Source organism: Erpetoichthys calabaricus, chromosome 2 (genome assembly GCF_900747795.2).
Source record: "Erpetoichthys calabaricus chromosome 2, fErpCal1.3, whole genome shotgun sequence".
Lineage (NCBI taxonomy): Eukaryota > Metazoa > Chordata > Cladistia > Polypteriformes > Polypteridae > Erpetoichthys > Erpetoichthys calabaricus.
Window position 1 is genome coordinate 54,347,524 of NC_041395.2, and position 22,888 is coordinate 54,370,411.

The window sequence follows — 22,888 nt, forward strand, 5'->3', positions numbered from 1 at the left end:
ATATATATATATTATATATATATGTATATGTGTGTATATATAATATACTTTCACCTCCGTAACATATCCCGTGTTCGCTCCTTCCTCTCCTTCTCTAATGCTGAGAAACTTGTCCATGCTTTTATCACATCCCGCATCGATTATTGTAATTCCCTACTGGCAGGTGCCCCTTCTAATCTTATATCACAGCTCCAGCTTATTCAAAACTCAGCTGCAAGAGTCCTTACTCGAACCAGCAGCAGCGAGCACATCACACCCATCCTGCTCCGTCTTCACTGGCTCCCTGTGTCCTACAGAATCGAATATAAAATCCTACTAATAACCTACAAAGCTTTAAATAACCTCGCACCAAACTACATCAGTGACCTCCTCCATCACTATGTGCCTCCCCGCCCACTAAGGTCCTCTGATTCTGGTAATCTTGTTGTGCCCCTCACTAATCTACACTCCATGGGTGACAGGGCCTTCAGCTGTATAGCGCCCAGACTCTGGAATGACCTACCAAAATTAATCAGGTCAGCTGACTCCATGAATTCCTTTAAAAAAACAACTCAAAACTCATCTGTTCAGGAAGGCTTTTAGCTCTATTTGACTTTATTACCTTTCTCTCAGTTTACATCTCTGTCAAGATGCCAATGTAACCTGTATGTGTGTGCTAGACCATCAATTATGTTGTCTGTTTTTTTTTTTTTTTTCAGAATTTACTGTCTTAATCTTCTTTATTTATTTATCTGGTTTGTACAATGCTATATACTGTATATTCTGCCGTTCTTTATTATATTCTGTAAGTGCCTTGAGCATGGGAAAGGCGCTATATAAATAAAATGTATTATTATTATTATTATTATTATTATATATATGTGTGTATATATATATATTATATATATGTGTATATATATATATATTATATATATATAATATACTAGCAAAATACCCGCGCTTCGCAGCGGAGAAGTAGTGTGTTAAAGAGGTTATGAAAAAGTAAAGGAAACATTTTAAAAATAACGTAACATGATTGTCAATGTAATTGTGTTGTCATTGTTATGAGTGTTGCTGTCATATATATATATACATATACACATATACACACATATACAGATATATTATATATACATATACACATATATTTTTTATATATATATTTTATATATATATATATATATATATATATATATATATATATATATATATATATATATATACACATACATACATACATATACACACATAGATGCACTTACAATAACATAGAAATCAATATAAACAACATTAACATCATTATCATATGAGAATATGAAGTAATATATAAGAAGCACATTTCATATAAATATAAATTATTAAACAGTAAAATCTTCTTCTATAATTTGCTACCGTGGCTTTTCGTTGGTCTGTCCAGGATTTTAAATCACATGTAGCTTGCAAACCGTTTCACGTATTGACTTGAAATGTGGTACACACATAATACGTCACGTCTGCTATCCGCTTTATGGGTGATGAATGTATTACTCTTTTTATGTTTATTTTATTTTAGTATCAACTCCTATCTGCGCACACCAGGGCGGCCGTGGGCGGATGCGTATGGTGTATTCACTCCATGTTATCGTGCATTGCGCTGTCACTGGTATTTTGATAAAAGAATTTGAACAATATATAAGAAGCGTATAAATTATTAAACAGTAAAACATTAACATTTAAGAAGTAAAGTTACATTGAGTACTACTGCAGTGCCTTCGGGTATACCTCATTTTTTCTTTGCCCATTACATGCTTAAATGTATAAATTTTTTGGTGTACCTACCCGAGAACACGCGACATATAACCGAGCGTGGGAGAAGCATGGATTTTAAACACGCGTTGAGTTCATCTGCTGGTCTCCCTCGTGGAATAACTGGTAATGTTTGACTAAAATGTACAGCGAGGTAAAACGACATTACCTCCTTTTTTTTTTTTTTTTTACGATCTCTGAGATCTTGGTTTTTTCGGTTCAAGGCTTCATAAGCTCTTTTATGTTCAATGTTGTACTTAATAAGTACTAATTATCCCAAACCATGATCTTTGAATGTTGCAAGACTTTCGCCTTGTATGTAGATCGGGGTAATTACATTCATTGCATTCCTAGTCTGAATCACAATCTGATTGTATGGGTGGTTACCTGGCACTGTAGGGTTGCCACCCATCCTTTAAAATACGGAATCGTGCCGCGTTTGAGAATGAAATTGCGCGTCCCGTTTTGAATCAATACTGGACGGGATTTATCCCGTATTTTTTGTATCATTTTTTTTTTTAAAGCAGCGTCTCATGCAAATCATCCCACACGCATTTTATGAAGATGCCTCCTTTCCTACTTTTGATTGGGTAATACTTGATGTCATCGTTAGTTTGATTGGTGTTTTTAACTGTCCAGTGAGGAGGGTGTGTCTTTTAAGTACAGTGTGCAAAGTGTTGGCACTGAGATGTTGCGTCAGCGCCATAGTTGAAGCCCCTAACGTTGCGGTCAGCAAGTCGGCTAACATCCGCCATGTGCCGTCTTTCAGTTGCGAGAAGCAGATCATAGAATGGTTGAAAGTGTTGCCCCTAACGTTGCGCCACGGCGTGTGCTTCGTTTATACCTCGTGTCTTCTCATTAAACTTTTATCTCGCGAATATGTTATTGCAATCCGCAGCGGGAGCGTTTCTATAAACTTAATTTAAACTTACGTTTTACACCGTGCTTTGTTTCCCTTATGAACATGCTTGTATGCTTAACTCGCTCCGTTCTCAATTGTTTAATAAATTTTTTGCTCTTCGCTGTTTGCGGCTGTTCCTCCATTTCCCCCTACTTCGTTCTTTTATCTCGCGAATATGTTATTGCAATCCTTAACGGGAGCGTTTCAATAAACTGATTGAAAATAGTTTTGCATTTACCTTTTTAGTAAAAGGCGAGCTTTTAAGCCTGAGAAATCACCCCGTAAATGCACACGTTTAATTGGACATGTGTTAATATGTATGGTTATACAGTATTAAAAGACAGTGAACAACGTCAGTTACCTTTGTTCCCGCGTTTGATAAAAGGTGAGCTTTTAAGCCTCAGAAATCACCCCGTAAATGCACACGTTTAATTGCACATGTGTTAATATGTATGCTCACACAGTATTAAAAGACAGTCAAAAAATTAACGTCATTTACCTTCGTTCCCGCGTGTGACTCGTGCTGTAAATGTCTTCCTTGTTTTTAGTTCACGTGATTACGTAGGAGGCGTGATGACGCGATACGTGACTCCGCCTCCTCCATTACGCTTTGAATTTCGAAATGAAACCTGCCTAACTTTTGTAAGTAAGCTGTAAGGAATGAGCCTGCCAAATTTCAGCCTTCCACCTACACGGGAAGTTGGAGAATTAGTGATGAGTCAGTCAGTCAGTCAGTCAGTGAGTGAGTCAGTCAGTGAGGGCTTTGCCTTTTATTATTATAGATTAAAATTCAACTTTTTTTTTAATTTAATCTAAAGCTGCCACTAAGGTTATTTTGAAAATGAATACTCTGTCAACTATTTTATCAATTAAAGAATTAATCGAACATCTATTTTTATTCAAATAATTCAAAGTAGACATATGCCTTTTTTATATTTTGAAAGAGATGGTAGATAGGTGTAAGGTGTAAATTTGTAGAAATTACAAGTAGGCTCAGAAACAAATGTTATCTTCTGTAATCAATTTATAGTCATTCCTCCAGATTCATGGATTTGACATTCACAGTTTTGGTTATTTGCAAATTGGCCTTGAACATTTAAATGGTAATATTTTTGGAGCTTGCCGTATTATTGCAGAAACTTGCAGACAATGAGTGTGCCAAAATATATAAACAATATACAGTATAAACAATACTGAAAATGTTTATTGTATAATATAATTATTAGTGTTATTCAATATGTATTAGTGTTTTTCAATATTGATTAGTGTAAGTACATAGTATATTGTTAATATTAAGTTATTTTTGGTAAAACAGGACTATGGGATCAATGCCAGCTACCTTTTCTACCTTCACTGCATCATTAGTTATTCAGCAGATCCGGACATCTCCTCCCGGACTGGTTCACATTCCACTCATTCGTGCTCTTGTTCTTTATCTTTCTTGGTCTGTCTCTTTCTCTTGCTCACACTCCCCAGCCTTTCTTGAGCCTGCACTCATTTGCTTAACTATTTATTTACATTCTCCAGATTTCTTTCTCACCTTTCTTACTTGCCTTTCTTCTTTGTATTTGTGCGTCCAACCCCAACTGAGGTCATGCATTTGCCACGTGGTTAAATAGGAGTCAATTCATTAAATGCATGTGAATGCTGGCATCACTTAACCAACATGGTAAATTTAAAAAAAATAAATAAATAAACTCCACAAACAGTTAATAAATAAACCATGGTAAAAAGGGCCCATGCATTGTTTGTGAGTTTTCACATTCACGGGCGTCTCCTGCTCTTAACCTTTGTGACTGTGATTGTATATAAATGATTATATACCTTCACCAGACACTTTATTAGATACACATTGCTAGTACCAGGTTGGACACCCTTTTGCATTCAGAACAACCATAATTCTTCGTGTCATAGATTCAACACGGTGGTAGAAACATTCCTCAGGGATTTTGGTCCATTTTGACATCTTAGCATCACGTAGTTGCTGTAGATTTATCGGTTGCATATCCATAATACAAGTCTTCTGTTCCACCACATCCTAAAGGTGCTCTATTGGATTGAGATCTGGTGACTTTGGGAGCCATTTGAGTACAATGAAGTCATTGTCATGTTCAAGAAACCTGTTTGAGATGATTTGAGTTTTGTGACATGGCATGTTATCCTGCTGCAAGTAGCCATCAGAAGATGGTACACTGCAATCATAAAGGGATGAACATGGTCAACAACAACAATCAGGTAGACTGTGGCATTTAAACAATGCTCATTTGGTACTAAGGGTCCCAAAGTGTGCCAAGAAAATATTCCCCATACCATATCACCACCACCACTACCCTGAACCATTGATACAAGGCAGAATGGATCCATGCTTTCATCTTGTTGATGCCAAATTCCGACCCTCCCACCGAAATTCACAGTAGAAGTCAAGACTTGTTATACCAGGTAGGGGTGGGCGGTATGACCAAAATTCTATATCACGGTATTTTTCTAAATTATCCCGGTTTCACAGTATTTGACGGTATTTTTTTCCCATGCATGGGTGGATGTTAAACACATTTTCCACTGCAATTACTGGCTAAGAATAACCTATTCCACTGTCAAGAGCACTGTACATTGTAGAAAAAAAACATTTTAATGTGCACACAAGTATTAATACAGGTTTGCATTGCCCCATAAAGTGATACTTTTCAAGGGGGTGGCACTAATGAAGAGAAGGAAATCACATTGCATGACAGATGCAGTCAAAATATAGAACCTTTTTATTTAACAAATTTTGCAAAACCTTAAATTATAATTTTGACAACATATTTTCAACCATCCAAAGAGGTATTTAGACTTAGGAAAATATCCAGAAGTGCTTGTCAAAAGTTGTATTGCACTGAACATGTCTTAGAAAAGGAATAAGTATTTTTTGTAAAACAACTACACTTTCTGTTAATGTTAAAAATCTCTGTCCACTGACACGTTAAAGTGACTTTTTAAACAACTTTACCATCATTAAACTGCATAATATTTAAACTAATAAATAATAACAATAAAATAAATAATAGTATTATTACTGATAGTTGCACTATTACTTCAAGACTTCAAAAGCCCAGGTGCATTACACAGTATTCACCAAATTAAAATAAAATAAAACAAGTGCAATCTTGGTGATGACATCTTTACCAACTTAACTATCATTTAGGCAAACTGTATTAATACGGACCTTGCTTCAAGCTAAGCTATATACATAAATAATACAACTGCAACTTGCATTTATAATTGTATTTGTGGTATAGCCCTACGGAATCGTATTAGGGCCACGGTGAAGAAAAAAAAAAATACGGAAACAGGGAAGAAAAAAACAAAACTATACGTCGAGAATAAAGTCGACATTTCCACTTTATTCTCGCCATGTATGTCGAGATTAAAGTCGACATTTCCACTCTATTCTCATAGTTTACTTTATAATTAAAGTAGAATGTCGTAAACTAAACTTCATCCTAAAATCATTGTTTAATTTACTAGATTTTCTCAAACCCCGTCATAAGTTAATGTAGCACATTAAATGCTTTGTGTTGTGTTCCCCGACCCAGTTGTTAATCACTATGCTCCTTAAACTGACTTCCTCCGCATTAATAGACAGCGATCACCATAGAGAATCCATTCACTGTATGATATTCCTGCTCTCTGAAAATTTAGAATTTATATCAAGTATTTATTTATATCAAGTATTTATCTTGCCATTCTAAATGTTCAGAGAGCATGAATATCATGTGAATGGATTCTGTGCGGCGATTGCTGCTGTTGCCTCCTCTTAGTGCAGAGGAAGTCAGTTTAAGAAGCTCGGGGAACACTTAACACAAAGCATTTAATGTGCTATATAACTTATGACAGGGTTTGAGAAAATCTAGTAAATTAAATATTCATTTTACGATGAAGTTTAGTTTACGATGTTCTACTTTAATGACAAAGTACGAGAATAAAGTCAACATGTCGTCACACTATTACACAGTACCCAGGTACATTACACTGTATTGAAAAATAAAACAAGTACAACTTGGCTTGCAGTATTATCCAGTAGTATAGAAACAGTATTTACACATCTGACCTTTTAAAACTAAAGCATCTCCAGGCGACAGATGTGACTCCTTTTTTTCGGCTGTCTGTCCATTTTCACCGCGCGGCATACCTATGCTACCGCCCACTATTTGGTGGTGTAGCAGTGAAAAAGAGCCCTAGTGCAGCAAATCTGTGTTTAGCGGTGTAGCAGTGAAAAAGGTCCCCACTTGAACAGTTTCCCGCTGCGCCACTTTCCGAACGTCGTTTAGGCAATTTAAACCGGTGTTGCGGTATAAGAAAAATCCATATCAAAAAAAAAAAAAAAAAAAACGGTTTTCGGTATGAACCGGTATACCGCCCAGCACTAATACCAGGCAATGTTTTGTGTTGTCCAGTTTTGGTGAGTCAGTGTCACCCAGTGTGGTCTCATGCTGCTGCATCCAATCTGCTTCAAGGTTTGACGTGTTGTGCATTCAGAGATGTTCTTCTGCATACCTTGGTTATAACAAGTGATTATTTAAGGTACTATTACATTTCTATCAGCTCCAACCAGTGTGGCCATTCTCCTCTGGCCTTCTAGCATCAACAAAGTGTTTTTGCATAGAGAACTGGGAGCTCCCTGGATATTTTCCATTTTTCAGACCATTCTCAGTAAACCGTAGTGATTGTTGTTTGTGAAAATCTCAATAGATGAGCAGTTTCTGAAATACTTGGACCAGGCCGTCAGGCAGCAACAATCATGCTACGTTCAAAGTCACCTTTCTTCCCCATTCTCTCTACATGCCTAAATGCATCGAGTTACTGCCACGTGATTGGTCGATTTAGATATATGTGTTAGCAAGAAGTTGAAAAGGTGTACCTAATAAAGTGGCTGGTGAGTGTAAATATACTGAATATGTACATTCATTCTACATTATTACTCATTTATTTAAAAAAAAAAGAAAAAATCAAGCTCATTTATGAATAAGCATCAAGATGTGCATTGATGCTTATTCATAGATGCTGTGAAGACATCTTCATTTTTATTTTTTTTCTAATCTTGAGTGCTGATTTAGTCATATTTGCCGTCATGTGGGTTTGTGAAATAAAAATGATGCCCACTGAAACAACACTCTAAATGGTTATTTGCAGACCACTTATTGATATTTGATTTCTTGCTGTTTGATCATTTCTTGTCACATATGTATGAAAATGGAGATGAGCTGGGATGACAACACATGTGTAAACATTGTTCACCTTTAAATTCTTGGTGTTTGTTGGCATTGTTTTCCTTTTTGGAAAGCCAACCTACTAAATACCTTAATAAGTAGGTATGATGGTCCGGCTTTGCTCCACACTTAATGATTGCTTCCAGGAGCCTCTTGAACCCTGAACAGTTGATAGTTAAAAACCAAGATGAGCCAGGCAAATGAGGACACACATAGTCAGCAAGGAAAAATGCCAAGTGTTTTTAATAAAAACAAAAAGTGTTCAATAGTACAATGCATAAACATTTTCAGTAAATAATCTATTAAAACAAAGGTGCCATGTGGAGGTTAAATTCCAAATAAGTAATTTCCATAAAAGTAAGGTTAAAATCCCAGGCACATTCTTCTTTTCTAACACACATAAACTCTAATACCTCTTTCTAAAATATGGCATCTCCTCAGATTATACCATTAGGACCTTGCAGCATGAGGAGACGCCCGCCGACAGGTGCTGTCATCCATTAAATCCTGGATTTGGGGTTCTAACACCAGTCTGTTGATGTCCTTAGGACTCCCTGCCAAATCCCACTCAATGTCTCCTTCAGCCAGTCCATCTGCTTTCACAGGGAAATGCTGCAAAATGGGGCCTCTCCTATTCCTCTTTGATGCTCTGAATAGTGCCCCTTCTCCAGTCCCACACTTGAGTGTAGGCCCACTGCCCGCTTCCTTGGGGTTCCAACCACCTTCCTCCACTCTTCATGACACAGGCTCTTGACCAGTTCTGTCTCTTTCTCTTCTAGTAACCTGCTTTCGCTCTTTCTCTTCTGGATCAAATCTTCTCCTTTTCTGATCTGGTCCTTTTTTTGTTCTCTCCCTTTCAATCGTGCAGGCTCCTTTTTATTTTACCCAGTTGAGTGCAGGAGCTATCCTTCACCTACATCAAGGTGTGAATGAGGCACCTAACTTATCCACTCACATTTGCATGGCTATGTGAGATCAGCCAAGGACCCCAGTGAACCCGGGAGCGACACTGGCATGCACGTTCCGGGACTTGATTATTTACATGTATTTAAAAAATCGTGCTTCATCACAGATCTCTTATCTTAGTAGGTTATTGTATCTGTGTAACGTGCACCTTATTAATCGCTTGTGTAGTTTTCCATTGGATACGCAAGGTGATAAAGAGTCTCATGTGGTATACCCTGGCATAAATATCTGAACAAGGTAAATATTAAACACACAATTAAACTAGCAAGTGCATTTAACAGATTAGTCAATCTTATTTAGTTAGTGTATGGAAACATTATTTTACTTTTGTGCACTCTCAAGTGATAAAGGTGGCAACTGGCAAGTTTATTTAGCAGGTTCTAATATTTGTCCCAGCACTACTCACTTGCATGAACTTATTGAGTGAATCCATTTCAAATTGCAAAAAAAAAAAATTTTTATTGCACGACTTTGTGTTAGCAAGTTACTTGCATACTTATGTTTCATTCTGCGCTGTAGTTCCAATATATTGTAAACGTTAGCAGTATATGCATATATTTAATAAAATATTAAAATATAACTTTTGTTCTGCTTAAAAAATAAATTGCACCCATGGGGCTCGGCCGGGCACAGCCCGAAGAGGCAACGTGGGTCCCCCTTCCCATGGGCTCACCACCTATGGGAGGGGCCAAGGAGGTCGGGTGCAGTGTGAGTTGGGTGGTGGCCGAAGGCGGGGACATTAGTGGTCCGATCCTCGGCTACAGAAGCTGGCTCTTGGGACATGGAATGTCACCTCTCTGAAGGGGAAGGAGCCTGAGCTTGTGCGCGAAGTTGAGAAGTTCTGGCTAGATATAGTCGGGCTCACCTCGACGCACAGCTTGGACTCTGGAACCAATCTAATTGAGAGGGGTTGGACTCTGTACCACTCTGGAATTGCCCCCGGTGAGAGGCGCCGAGCTGGTGTGGGCATACTTGGAGCCTGTACATTGGGGTTTACCCCGGTGGACGAGAGGGTAACCTTCCTCCGCCTTCGGGTGGGGGGACGGGTCCTAACTGTTGTTTGTGTGAATGCACCAAACAGCAGTTCGGAGTACCCACCCTTTTTGGAGTCCCTGGAGGGGGTGCTAGAGGGCATACCTTTTGGGGACTCCCTTGTACTACTGGGAGACTTCGATGCTCACGTGGGCAATGACAGTGAGACCTGGAAGGACGTGATTGGGAGGAATGTCCCCACCCCAACCACAAGCCCCCCCCCCCCAGATCTAAACCCGAGTGGTGTTTTGTTATTGGACTTCTGTGCTCGTCACGGATTGTCCATAACGAACACCATGTTCAAGCATAGGGGTGTTCATATGTGCACTTGGCACCAGGACACCCTAGGCCTCAGTTCGATGATCGACTTTGTGGTTGTGTCGTCAGACCTGCGGCCACATGTCTTGGACATTCGGGTGAAGAGAGGGGCGGAGCTGTCAACTGATCACCACCTGGTGGTGAGTTGGCTCCGATGGTGGGGGAGGATGCCGGTCAGGCCTGGTAGGCCCAAACGTGTTGTGAGGGTCTGCTGGGAACTTCTGGCAGAGCCCCCTGTCAGAAGTAGCTTCAACTCCCACCTCCAGCAGAACTTCGACCATGTCCCGAGGGAGGTGGGGGACATTGAGTCTGAATGGGTCATGTTCCGTGCCTCTATTGTTGAGGCGGCTGACCGGAGCTGTGGCTGTAAGGTAGTCGGTGCCTGTCGTGGCAGCAATCCCCGAACCCGTTGGTGGACATCGGCGGTGAGGGATGCCGTCAAGCTGAAGGAGTCCTACCGGTCCCTTTTGTCCTGTGGGACTCTGGAGGCAGCTGATAGGTACCGGCAGGCCAAGCGGAATGCGGCTTCGGTGGTTGCTGAGGCAAAAACTCGGGCATGGGAGGAGTTTGGGGAGGCCATGGAAAGCGACTTTCGGACGGCTTCGAGGAGATTCTGGTCCACCATCCAGTGTCTCAGGAGGGGGAAGCAGTGCAGTGTCAACACTGTGTATGGTGCGCTGCTGACCTCGACTCGGGACATGGTGGGTCGGTAGGGGGAGTACTTCGAAGACCTCCTCAATCCCAGTAACATGCCTTCCAATGAGGAAGCAGAGCCTGGGGACTCGGAGGTGGGCTTCCCCATCTCTGGGACTGAGGTCACCGAGGTGGTCAAAAAACTCCTTGGTGGCAGGGCCCCGGGGGTGGATGAGATACGCCTGGAGTTCCTCAAGGCTCTGAATGTTGTAGGGCTGTCTTGGTTGACACGTCTCTGCAACATCGCATGGACATCAGGGACAGTGCCTCTGGATTGGCAGACCGGGGTGGTGGTCCCCCTCTTTAAGAAGGGGGACCGGAGGGTGTGTTCCTACTACAGAGGGATCACACTCCTCAGCCTCCCTGGAAATGTCTATTCGGGGGTTCTGGAGAGGAGGGTCTGTCGGATAGTCGAACCTCGGATTCAGGAGGAACAGTGTGGTTTTCGTCCTGGTCGTGGAACAGTGGACCAGCTCTACACCCTTAGCAGGGTCCTGGAGGGTGCATGGGAGTTCACCCAACCAGTCTACATGGGTTTTGTGGACTTGGAAAAGGCGTTCGACTGTGGCCCTCGGGGAATCCTGTGGGGGGTACTCCGAGAGTATGGGGTACCGGACCCCCTGATAAGACCTGTTCGGTCCCTGTACGATCGGTGCCAGAGCTTGGTCCGCATTGCCGGCAGTAAGTCGAACCCGTTTCCAGTGAGAGTTGGACTCCGCCAGGGCTGCCCTTTGTCACCGATTCTGTTCATAACTTTTATGGACAGAATTTCTTGGCGCAGCCAGGGTGTTGAGGGGGTCCGGCTTGGTGGACTCAGGATTGGGTCACTGCTTTTTGCAGATGATGATGTCCTGTTTGCTTCATCAGGCCGTGATCTTCAGCTCTCTCTGGATCGGTTCGCAGCTGAGTGTGAAGAGGCTGGGATGGGAATCAGCATCTCCAAATCCGAGACCATGGTCCTCAGCCGGAAAAGGGTGGAGTGCCCTCTTAGGGTTGGGAGCGAGATCCTGCCCCAAGGGGAGGAGTTCAAGTATCTCGGGGTCTTGTTCACGAGTGAGGGAAGAATGGAGCATGAGATCGACAGGCGGATCGGTGCGGCGTCCGCAGTGATGCGGGCTCTGCATCGGTCTGTCGTGGTGAAAAAGGAGCTGAGCTGTAAGGCAAAGCTCTCAATTTACCAGTCGATCTATGTTCCTACCCTCGCCTATGGTCATGAGCTATGGGTAGTGACCGAAAGAACGAGATCGTGAATACAAGCGGCTGAAATGAGTTTTCTCCGCAGGGTGTCTGGGCTCTCCCTTAAAGATAGGGTGAGAAGCTCAGTCATCCAGGAGGGGCTCAGAGTAGAGCCGCTGCTCCTCCGCATTGAGAGGAGTCAGAAGAGGTGGCTCGGGCATCTGATCAGGATGCCTCCTGGATGCCTCCCTGGTGAGGTGTTCCTGCACGTCCAACCGGGAGGAGGCCCCGGGAAAGACCCAGGACACGCTGGAGGGACTATGTCTCCCGGCTGGCCTGGGAACGCCTTGGGATTCTCCCGGAAGAGCTAGAAGAAGTGGCCGGGGTGAGGGAAGTCTGGGCATCTCTGCTCAAGCTGCTGCCCCCGCGTCCCGACCTCAGATAAGCGGAAGAGGATGGATGGATGGATGGATGGATGGATGGATGGATGGATGGTTGGTTTTAAATCTCTCAATAAAGATGTCATTTCCTGTTTATTGAGTGAATAATAACTTATTTGCTCTTGTTTTGTTTGCCACTGTTAATATTTCATGAAATCAAGGCATAGAACAAATAAAGATATTAACGTGTGCATTTCCATAAAGACTAAGGGTGTTCTGAAACTTCTGACCTGTATTGTATATGCATTATATTATTATGTTGTTGCCAGCTAGTTCACACAGCTGTGATCAGCAGCATTAAATTCACTTACTCATTACCTTGTTCAGTGTACTATTAAGGGACATCCACACAATAGCAGCAGTGTATTATTTGTTGAGTACCAGAACTGGTAAAAAAAAAAAAAAAAAATACATAAATATGTTATCAAGGCAGAATGTTGGCACGGACAGATAATACTATTTCATTAACTGACTATTGTTTAATAAGTTTAAATACTTGGGGTCAACAGTACAGAACAACAGGGAGTGTGGAAGAGAGGTAAAGAAGACAGTGCAGACAAGGTGGAGTGGGTGGAGAAGAGTGTTAGTAGTGATTTGTCACAGGAGAGTATCAGCAAGAGTGAAAGGGAAGGTCTACAAGATGGTAGTGAGACCAGCTATGTTATATGGGTTGGACACGGTGGCACTGACCAAAAATCAGATAACAAGAGCTGGAGGTGTCAGAGTTAATGATGTTTAAGATTTGCATTGGGTGTGACAAGGATGGACAGGATTAGAATTGAGTACATTAGAGGGTCAGCTCAAGTTGTACGGTTGGGAGACAAAGTCAGAGAGGCAGGATTGAGTTGGTTTGGACATGTGCTGATTTCCATTCCGTGCTATATAACTGTTAACATTTGAATCTGATGATTGCATATAGCGCTGTCTTATTCAGTGTGCGCAAGAACATGCAGGTGACCAGTTGCTGCGTGCTACAACGCACATTTTAAAAAAAGAAAGACAAATATATGTGACATTTTGAAGAAATCATTTTATGACGCGAATAGTACCAATCAGAAAACATCGTCAAAGTAATGCAATATTATTTGAAAACGAACCGCGTCAGATCGGGTGTGAAGTTATACTGGCGCTGTTTGATTCAGATCAGAAGCTGAACAAGCTCCTGTTCTGACTCTAAGTAAAAAGCATGAATTAATCAACAGAAATAACCGCGATCGACATTTTAAACTTAACGATTTACAGTGCATACCAATTTATAAATTTTATGTCCGTTTGTGGAAAAAAAAAAACACTTTCTCCAAAGCTGGGAATTGAACTCGAGTCTCTGTAGCACAGCAGGGCTGCTATGCTCCAAGACAGCAAACCTTAGCATTAAGCCACGGAAGGTGTCGTATCATCCTTGAACCTTTTGTGAAAGTGTTTATTTGATGTTTGGACTTCAGGCTTCACACATTCTATAGTTTATGCCTACATTTTGTAACATTTATTACTAAAATATGAAAAAGTTTCTGTTTTAACAATGTGTTTACACAGATTACTGTAGAAACGGAACACACATGAAATGCGTGTGTTCCAAATAACAATCTATTATCCATCCATCCATCCATTTTCCAACCCACTGAATCCAAACACAGGGTCACGGGGGGTCTGCTGGAGCCAATCCCAGCCAACACAGGGCACAAGGCAGGAAACAATCCTGGGCAGGGTGCCAACCCACCGCAGGACACACAATCTATTATTTCCACTGTAAAACTCCAGCAGTTCAGTCACTCCCAGATAATCAAACAAGGCATGAGCTGGGAAAACTTAGTGAACGTTCTGCGACGGTGAGGGATGGAATAGCCGGCTACTTGCTGCTCGTCTTAATCGGCACATTTAGAAGACAAAAGAGAGGTGAGAACGGTTTTAAGGTGGACCGGATCTACTAGTTTTTTCGTAGACTCTGGTAATTCTACTGTTAAATGCTGTGACCGAAGAGGTATCTTATTATATACGCAGGCAGATCATTCCAGCAATGGGACGCTGTAGCTGAAAGCTTGACCTCCTATTTTCTTAGTCCTTAGAATCTTTAGTAGGCTGGCGCTTGGTGATCTTTGTGTGTTCTACAGTTTGAATGTAATGGTAACTTTAGGCAGATGAGATGGGCCTGGTCCATTTAAAGCTTTATATGTAAGAAAGGAATATTTTAAGATCCTAAACACAATCTTTGTTAGCCCATGGGTTTTCTTATGCAACTACTTGATCACTACAATCAAAGGCAAGACAAACTCCAAACAAGTTTGGTTCACAAATAATATTTTAGTTGTGTTATTGCATTGTTAATTAATATTTTTGTTTTCTCCAAATAGAATGACGTGTCTGAGCAAGAACAGCGATGGGGTGCCAAAACAGTGGAGGGATCTGGACACCAAGAGCACATTAAGTAATGTTGTTGTTAATGTATAGCTCCAATTATATGCATATCTAATTTTCCATTGTAATCTGTCAATTTTTTAATATTCACTTTTGATACTATTTTTTTCACTATTGCAGGTATTTATTTTCCTAACCCTTTCATCCATTCATTGATCAATTTTTTTAATCATCCCATTTTTGTATGTGTTAGTTGGCCAGTACCAGGAGACTTTGGATCCTGGCCTAGTCAGCATCTATGTAGAGTTTACACATTCTCCCTGTGTCTGTTTTTTTTCCTTTTGGGTTGATAATAACACAAGACTACTTTAAAGAGAATAAACCGTTTAGCTCAACCTAGCTCTTTAATCTCATATTTAAAAAAGAATTGAAGCATCCCACAATACCACTGTCTGTTGTGCTGCTTTTTATTTCAAGCATAAATTGTGATAATAAATACATTCTAATGTTTATGTGACCTTTACCCTTAATCATATTACATCTGTATCCTATCTCGTAGTTAAAGAAATCAATTTATTGTAACAAATGGCATCTGCTGTACCTGTTCCGTTCATAATTTTAAACACTTTTATTTTTTCACCTCTTAATCTTTTGATTGTTTAAAATCACACATCCTCACTCTATACCTTATTTTTCTCCAAACACAGTCCCCTCTTACCATACACTTTAACACTAGAATTACCAGAGCCTATGAAAAAACTCGTAGATCCGGCCCACCTTAAATCGCTTCTTAAAACCTTTCTCACCTCTCCGTCAGCGTCTTTTGTCATCTAAATGTACTGATAAAGACAAGCTGCCAGCAGCCGGCTATTCCATCTCCCCAACGACTTAGAACGTAAACAAGCTTTTCCCAGCTAATGCCTTGATTGATTATCTGGGAGTGAAGTGGAGTTTTAGAGTAGAAATAATAAGATTGTTATTTGGAACACACGCATTTCATATGTGTTGCATTTCTACAGTAATCTGTGTAAACACATTGTTAAAACAGAAACGGTTTACAATATTCTAGTAGCAAATGACAAAATGTAGGCATAAACTATATAATGTATGAAGCCTGAAGTCCAAATATCAAAGAAACACTTTCACAAAAGGTACAAAAAAAAGCCACCGCCAAAAAAACCCGTCTTAGTGTGAGACATTGACATGACTTAACTGTCACTGCTTCCGTGGCGTAACAGTATCAGTCGCTGACTGGGAATCAGAAGATCATGAGTTCGATCCTGCACAACTCCCATTTGAGAAGTGTTCTTATTTTCACTATTTTAGAATAAAATGATACATTTGATTTCAGTCTGTAACAGCCGGTGTAATTTATGATATTTGTAAAGGTTAGCTTTATTTTTTTTAAATTCACTTTTCATTGTCTCAGTCGCGTTCAGGATCCATCCCTACCGCCCCCCACCTGACACTGCTGTTTTTACATAAAGACGTGCTATAGTTCTGCAGTGTATCACGATACATACGACCGCGTGTTTTTTTCCCCCAGTATTGCCAGTCCCCACGTGTTGCTGTATGCTGTTTCTTTTGTACTCCAGGACATGCAGAGGAAAGCATAGTAAAGAGCAGTAACTTCAGCGCTATATGCAATCATCAGACACTCCCCATCTGATGCTGTTTTCACATAAAGACGCGCTAAAGCTCTGCAGTGTACTTGTGACTGCATTGTCGTACCAATGCTTGCGAACTGAAGTGTCTGCATGCACTTTTCGTGGCATTATACGTGTATTTTTTGAGCATGCCCATGTAGCTCAAACACAGGAACATATGTTGATGTAAAAGTATAACAAAACAAGTGCACTTTTATTCAAGACTATAACCGAAGAAAAAAGAAAGCAAGTTACAGTAGGTGGAATGCTAAGAACTGCTGATTTCCATTCTGTGCTATATAACTGTTAACATTTGAATCTGATGATTGCATATAGCGCTGTCTGATTTAGTGTGCGCAAGAACATGCAGGTGGCCAGTTGCTGAGTGCTACAACGCACATTTTAAAAAAAGAAAGAGACAAATATATGTGTCGTTTTGAAGAAATCATTTTATGACGCGAATAGTACCAATCAGAAAACATCGTCGAAGTAATGCAATATTATTTGAAAACGAACAGCGTCAGGTTGGGTGTGAAGTTATACTGGCGCTGTTTGAGTCAGATCAGAAGCTGAATAAGCTGAAAAAGCTCCTATTCTGACTCTAAGTAAACAAGCATGAATTAATCAACAGAAATAACCGCGATTGACATTTTAAAGTTAACGATTTACAGTGCATACCAATTTATAAATTCAATGTCCGTTTGAGGAAAAAAAAAAAACCACTTTCTTCAAAGCTGGGAATCGAACTCGCGTCTCTGTGGCAAAGGCAGTGGTGCTCCAAGTCAGCAAACCGTCCTTATAACTTATTTTTTCAAGATCCATAACACACAGACAGACAGAGCACTGCGTAATACAGAGACAGACAGGCAGAGATATACAAATAAACAGGGAAGGCACATGTACTGAAAGAAAAAAAAAATCAACATGTGCGTTGTTTCTGCAGCACTGAATAAGCTCACCCGCTCTAACATCACCCCTCCCCCGATCTGACTCTCTAAGTAACAGCGCTGCAGAAACAACGCGCATGTTGATTTTTTTTTCTTTCAGTACATGTGCCTTCCCTGTTTGTTTGTATATCTCTGCCTGTCTGTCTCTGTATTACGCAGTGCTCTGTCTGTCTGTGTGTTATGGATCTTGAAAAAAATAAGTTATAAGGACAGTTGTTCATGTTAATTGCAGTCTCAATTGTTAAAAAAATATTTTAAAAGGAGCATCCCACATGAAAATATAACGATCTCATTAACTGACAGTGCATACCAATTTACAAATTTTATGTCCGTTTGAGGTTAAAAAAGAAGTAACACTGTATCCCCAGCGGGGAATTGAACTCATGTTTGTGAGGCAGAGAAAAGCTACTCAGTCTGAGAGGCAAATCTTGGCGCGCTACGCCACGGAAGCTGTTATATGGTGTGTGAAGCTTTTGTGGAAGTGTTTATTTGATCTTAGGAACTCGGGCTTTACACTTTCTATAGTTTATGCCTACATTTTGTAACATTTATTACTAAAATATGAAAAAGTTTCTGTTTTAGCAATTTGTTTACACAGATTACTGTAGAAATGGAACACGCATGAAATGCATGTATTCCAAATAGCGATCTATTATTTCTATTCTAAAACTCCAGCAGTTCAGTCACTCCCAGGTAATCAAACAAGGCATGAGCTGGGAAAACTTAGTGAACGTTCTGCGACGGTGGGGGATGGAATAGCCGGCTGCTCGCTGCTCCTCTTAATCGGCACATTTAGAAGACAAAAGAGAGGTGAGAACGGTTTTAAGGTGGGCCGGATCTACGTGTTTTTCGTAGACTCTGGTAATTCTAGTGTTAAGTGTATTATCAAGATAGATTAAAATTATCCATCCATCTGATCAAATGGTTGTATTGCTTCATCATGAAGTTTCTACCATATTTGTAAAACAAGTCTCTCACAATCTAATCTCATGTTAACTCTTCAGTAATAGTTCTATTCTTAATATATGTCAGTGTTTATTGAACAAAATAATAAGTAATAATTCAGTAGTCATGATATGAGGTAGCACTCACACTGCTTCACAGTTTTCCCTTTTGCAAATAAGCAAAATTATAATTTAACTTCATTATTGTTTTTAATATATTTTTAATAGTTTTATTAATTATGGATATACAATCTGTTTTAGAAAACCTTTTAGCAGGAACTTCCTAGTAAAAATGTAACATCTGAAGTATTTTTTTTTTTATTTTATTTTATTTTTTTATAATGAACCTTAAGATCAGGAATTTAATTTAGAGACTAAGAAAATGCAATAAAGTTTGGAACTGTAGTATTTTAAGATAAAGGTTTAAATCAAATATTAATTCAATTATAGCATTCATAAGCTGAGGGAAAATGTTTCAGAAGAACATCAGAATTTGAAGCAGCAGGAGCTGGAAAATATGCCTAAGGCTTCCCATGGCTATGGAGGAAAGTTTGGAATTCAGCAGGATCGAATGGATAAGGTAGTAAAATTATGCTGAATTGCTTTTCATTATTTGATATTTTGAATTGAAAGTGTATTTAGCATATATGCATTTAATTATTGCCCCTTTTGTAAGAATATTGGTGTTATGTTTTACAACATTATAGAATTCCATTGTAGAATTGTTTGCTTAAAGGGGGTATTTTTTGAGTGGTAACTATTGTTCTTTGTTTAAAGTTACTGGATGATTGAGGCTTTATATAGGTCGTTTTTTGAAAAGTGGTGTACCAAAGGTGTTCAGTTTCTGTTGATTGATAATTTAATTTAAAAGGGCATTATTCGGCATAGGTGTAAGTCTGATCAGTTGTTGTTGTGAAATGCGACCCATTGAATATGTGGCACTTTGAGTTAATTTCCAGTTTTTTATGTAGCACTTTTTACTGAAGATCGAATAGGAGGAAACATATAGTACCAAGCAACAATTGTTTTAGTTTTTGACAAAAATATATCCTGACTATTTATTTTGTTTTTTAAACATTTTCTTTCCAATTCACTTTTTAATAAAAATATATACTTCTCATTATATGAAAGTATCATGTGTAATCCATCACTTTCTAAAAACCTCTAAATGGTCCAAATAATTTTGTAAGGCACAGTATGTAAATTTATGCACATATATTTAGGGAAAGAATATTCAAGATATCTGTAAAGTTTATTTTAACTAATTCCAGAAAAAGAATACAGAAGTCTAATGACAAGGAAAATTGTTTTGGCAAAATATGTGGCCTTTCATCCATGTAACATATTGGGATACTAAATCAAGAAAAGCAAGAAACATCAGACCATGAATTTATTTATTCTGGAAGGTTTGTCCCATGAAGAACTAGCGTTAAAACAAAAACTTACAGAATTTTAAGATGTTTGAAAATACTTTGCAAAATCTGATACATTAAAACTATGTTATTTTCCTGTTGTGCTTTTATGGGAGTGAGCTACTCAAACTGGGAGTAATGAGTGGTAAGATTATTGAATGTAATGCAGGTATGACCTACTAGTACTGCCCACCCATTGTCTCCATCCAGGTGTGAAATGACAAATTTTGAATGGATCTACTGCAATGGCAAAATTTCACTACAATATAAACCATTAGACCCCAATGTTATATCCAGATCCAGTATCTTAAGCCAGTTAATGCCAAGCAAATTCAGTAATACTAAAAGAACTGAGTAGGAATGTCACAAAAAACAATATTTAGGTTTTGATTCAGTACTAAAGTTCTGAAATAGTAATTGTACCAACTTTTTTACAGCATCGAAACGCACAATAATATATGATACGAAGTGAGTAAAAACTGCATATAAAAATTGCTCACAAAAAGTTAACGATGCAGAACTGCATCAATATATGTTGAAAAGAAAAATAGCAGGGGTCAGGTCTGGAAATGCTTTTTTGTTGGTGCAAGAAAATTTCATCAGGAATTGTACTTACTTAAACAAAAAAAAAACCCACACACATACACACACAGCCTTGGGCTGTTGCAACGTTTATCCCATTATGGAATTCATTCAAAATCAGATCTGTGCATCCTTTGAGAGAAATATAACACTGTCGATCATGAGGTGTAATCATTTAACTTATTTTGTTACATACTTGTAAGTGGAGCTGAAAAGATAACAAAATCAATCGCTTTATATAGTCATTTACAGCCATGATTAATGAAAGGAGTCTTCGCATTCATTCTCTGATTGTAATATGCACTTTTACAAATATCCCTCTGTCCTAGCATCTGCCAATTTTCTAACTGGTGTATACAGTTCAGAGTCTTTCTGGGATGTGACTTAAACGCATCAAAAGACACACATGTAGGATTATGGGATGTGGGAGAACTGCCAGCACAAACGGTTGTAGAAAATAACCATTCACACAAGATTCAAATGATGTGGCTATTTAGCTTGTCTTCACCGGCAATGACACAAGTTGGTTCATTTATTAATACCAAAATAAAATCTTAGCGTTCCAGTGTTCCATAGGGCAAACAAGACACATCTCTCTATTAATACGACATGTACTGTATTAACAGAATGGCTTAATCGCCAAAATGCAAAGTTAGCAGGACCAGCAAAACTGAGTACTTCATTGGTAAAAACGAATCTGCAGACACTGAATGTGTGTCATTTGTTTGGCTTTTGAAGGAAAACTACCATTCATTAGTATAACCCATACGTGAAAGCGCATGTCAAATATTAGAATGGAATATTGAAAAATGTAGTGCTGTCTCACATATTTTATTCACATAGTTACATATTTATTGAATACAGGTAACTACGGCTATAGTTATTTTCTACTTCTGGATTTGTACAACAGGCATAAGAAGTAACAGTCTGATCGTTCATGCAAGAAATCTTGAAAACGGCAGACAAAGGGTGTTTTATTAGAGTTCTGAAGTAATGGATTCATGTAAGACTGATAAGTTTGATTTCACACAGGAAGCTTTAAAGTTGGGACAGATGTGTAAAAAGAAAAAAGTTTCTTGACATTTGTTATTTGAATTTGACTAATCCATTAAATATCACTTTTTCCTAATATTTTTAGCCAGCTAATTATGCAACTACATATTTTTCTTAACCAATTTATAGACCCCCCCCAGATTTATCCTCCCCAGATTATGAACCCCATTCCTTGTCACCATGTGGAGATCCTCATTTTTGCCACACATTAAAATTGATGCCTTGCATTATATTTTGATATTTATGAGTGCCAGGGCTTGTTTATTTAAACTTTAGCTGGGTAACTACTTAACAATAACATTTATTTATATAGCACATTTTTATACACTTAATGTAGCTCAAAGTGCTTTACATGATGAAGTAAAGAAAAATATGACAAAGTAAGAATTAAAATAAGACAACACTAATTAACAGACTGTGTTATTGTATTCTGTTATTTTAACCTTCAATACTTCATAGTGGATAGTTAGTTTAGTTTTCCTCCATTTACACTCGGCTCTACGGCATGTTCTCTTTAAATCAGACACTCTTTGGGTCTTCCATGGTATAAAAATGCTGGAAGATTTTTTTTAAACTGTCTTTTCAGGTGCAACTATGCCAACAGCAGCTCTCATCTAAGTATTAAAATTTTCCACCTTATTATTTACATTATCCTCACTATTGTAGTTAGCACTATAAACAGACTGATTGCTTAGAATGTTTGTAAGTTTTAAAGCTGCTGATGAATCAAAGAAGCGTTTTTTTAACAATATGCTTCTCATGAATGTTTTCTATCATTCATTCTATATTAAATAGTAAAAGAAAATGGTCTGATAGACCAATATCAATGACCTGCTTTACATCAACTTTTAGTCCTTTGGTAATTACGAAGTCTAACGTATGACCTGCTTTATGTGTAGGCTGATTAACGAGCTGTCTCAAATCAAGAGTCCAGGAGGTTAATGAATTTTTACTTTTTGGTCACACTGATTATCAATATGAAAGTTAGTCTATGTGACCAATGTGAAAAAGTAATTTTCAGCTTGTCCACTTAGTCACTCAGCAATCAATGAACCAAAATCTATATAAAGAGTTACATTAGACCAATCACACCAATCTTTGATTGCTACCAGCCCTACTGAATCTAGTCATCATTTAAATAGAACCTTTCCAGCAGTGTGAAGTTACGTAAAGGTCTCAACAAACAGCACACCATGCCTCAATCAAAACAAATTCCTGAAGACCTGAAAAAGAAAGTCACTGAAATATATCAGCTGGGAAAGGGTTACAAAGCACTCTTAAGCCCTTGGACTTCAGTAAACCACAGTCTGAACCATTATCTCCAACTGGAGAATACTTGGAACAGTGGAAAATCTGCCCAGGAGTGGCTGACTTAACAAAATTACTCTTAGAAAACTCTTAGAAGACTCTATA

At 39.0% G+C, this 22,888-nt stretch overlaps 1 protein-coding gene across 2 annotated transcripts in view; it reads left to right on the plus strand.

Moving 5' to 3' along the window:
- Nucleotides 1-22,888, plus strand: part of LOC114645899 (src substrate cortactin-like) — an 87,658-nt gene that overhangs the window by 13,316 nt on the left and 51,454 nt on the right. For both annotated transcript variants that reach the window (XM_028793810.2, XM_028793811.2), the window contains exons 3-4: nt 14,888-14,961; nt 18,879-19,008. In XM_028793810.2, the coding sequence (XP_028649643.1) occupies nt 14,888-14,961; nt 18,879-19,008 (204 nt within the window). The remainder of the gene's footprint in view (nt 1-14,887; nt 14,962-18,878; nt 19,009-22,888) is intronic.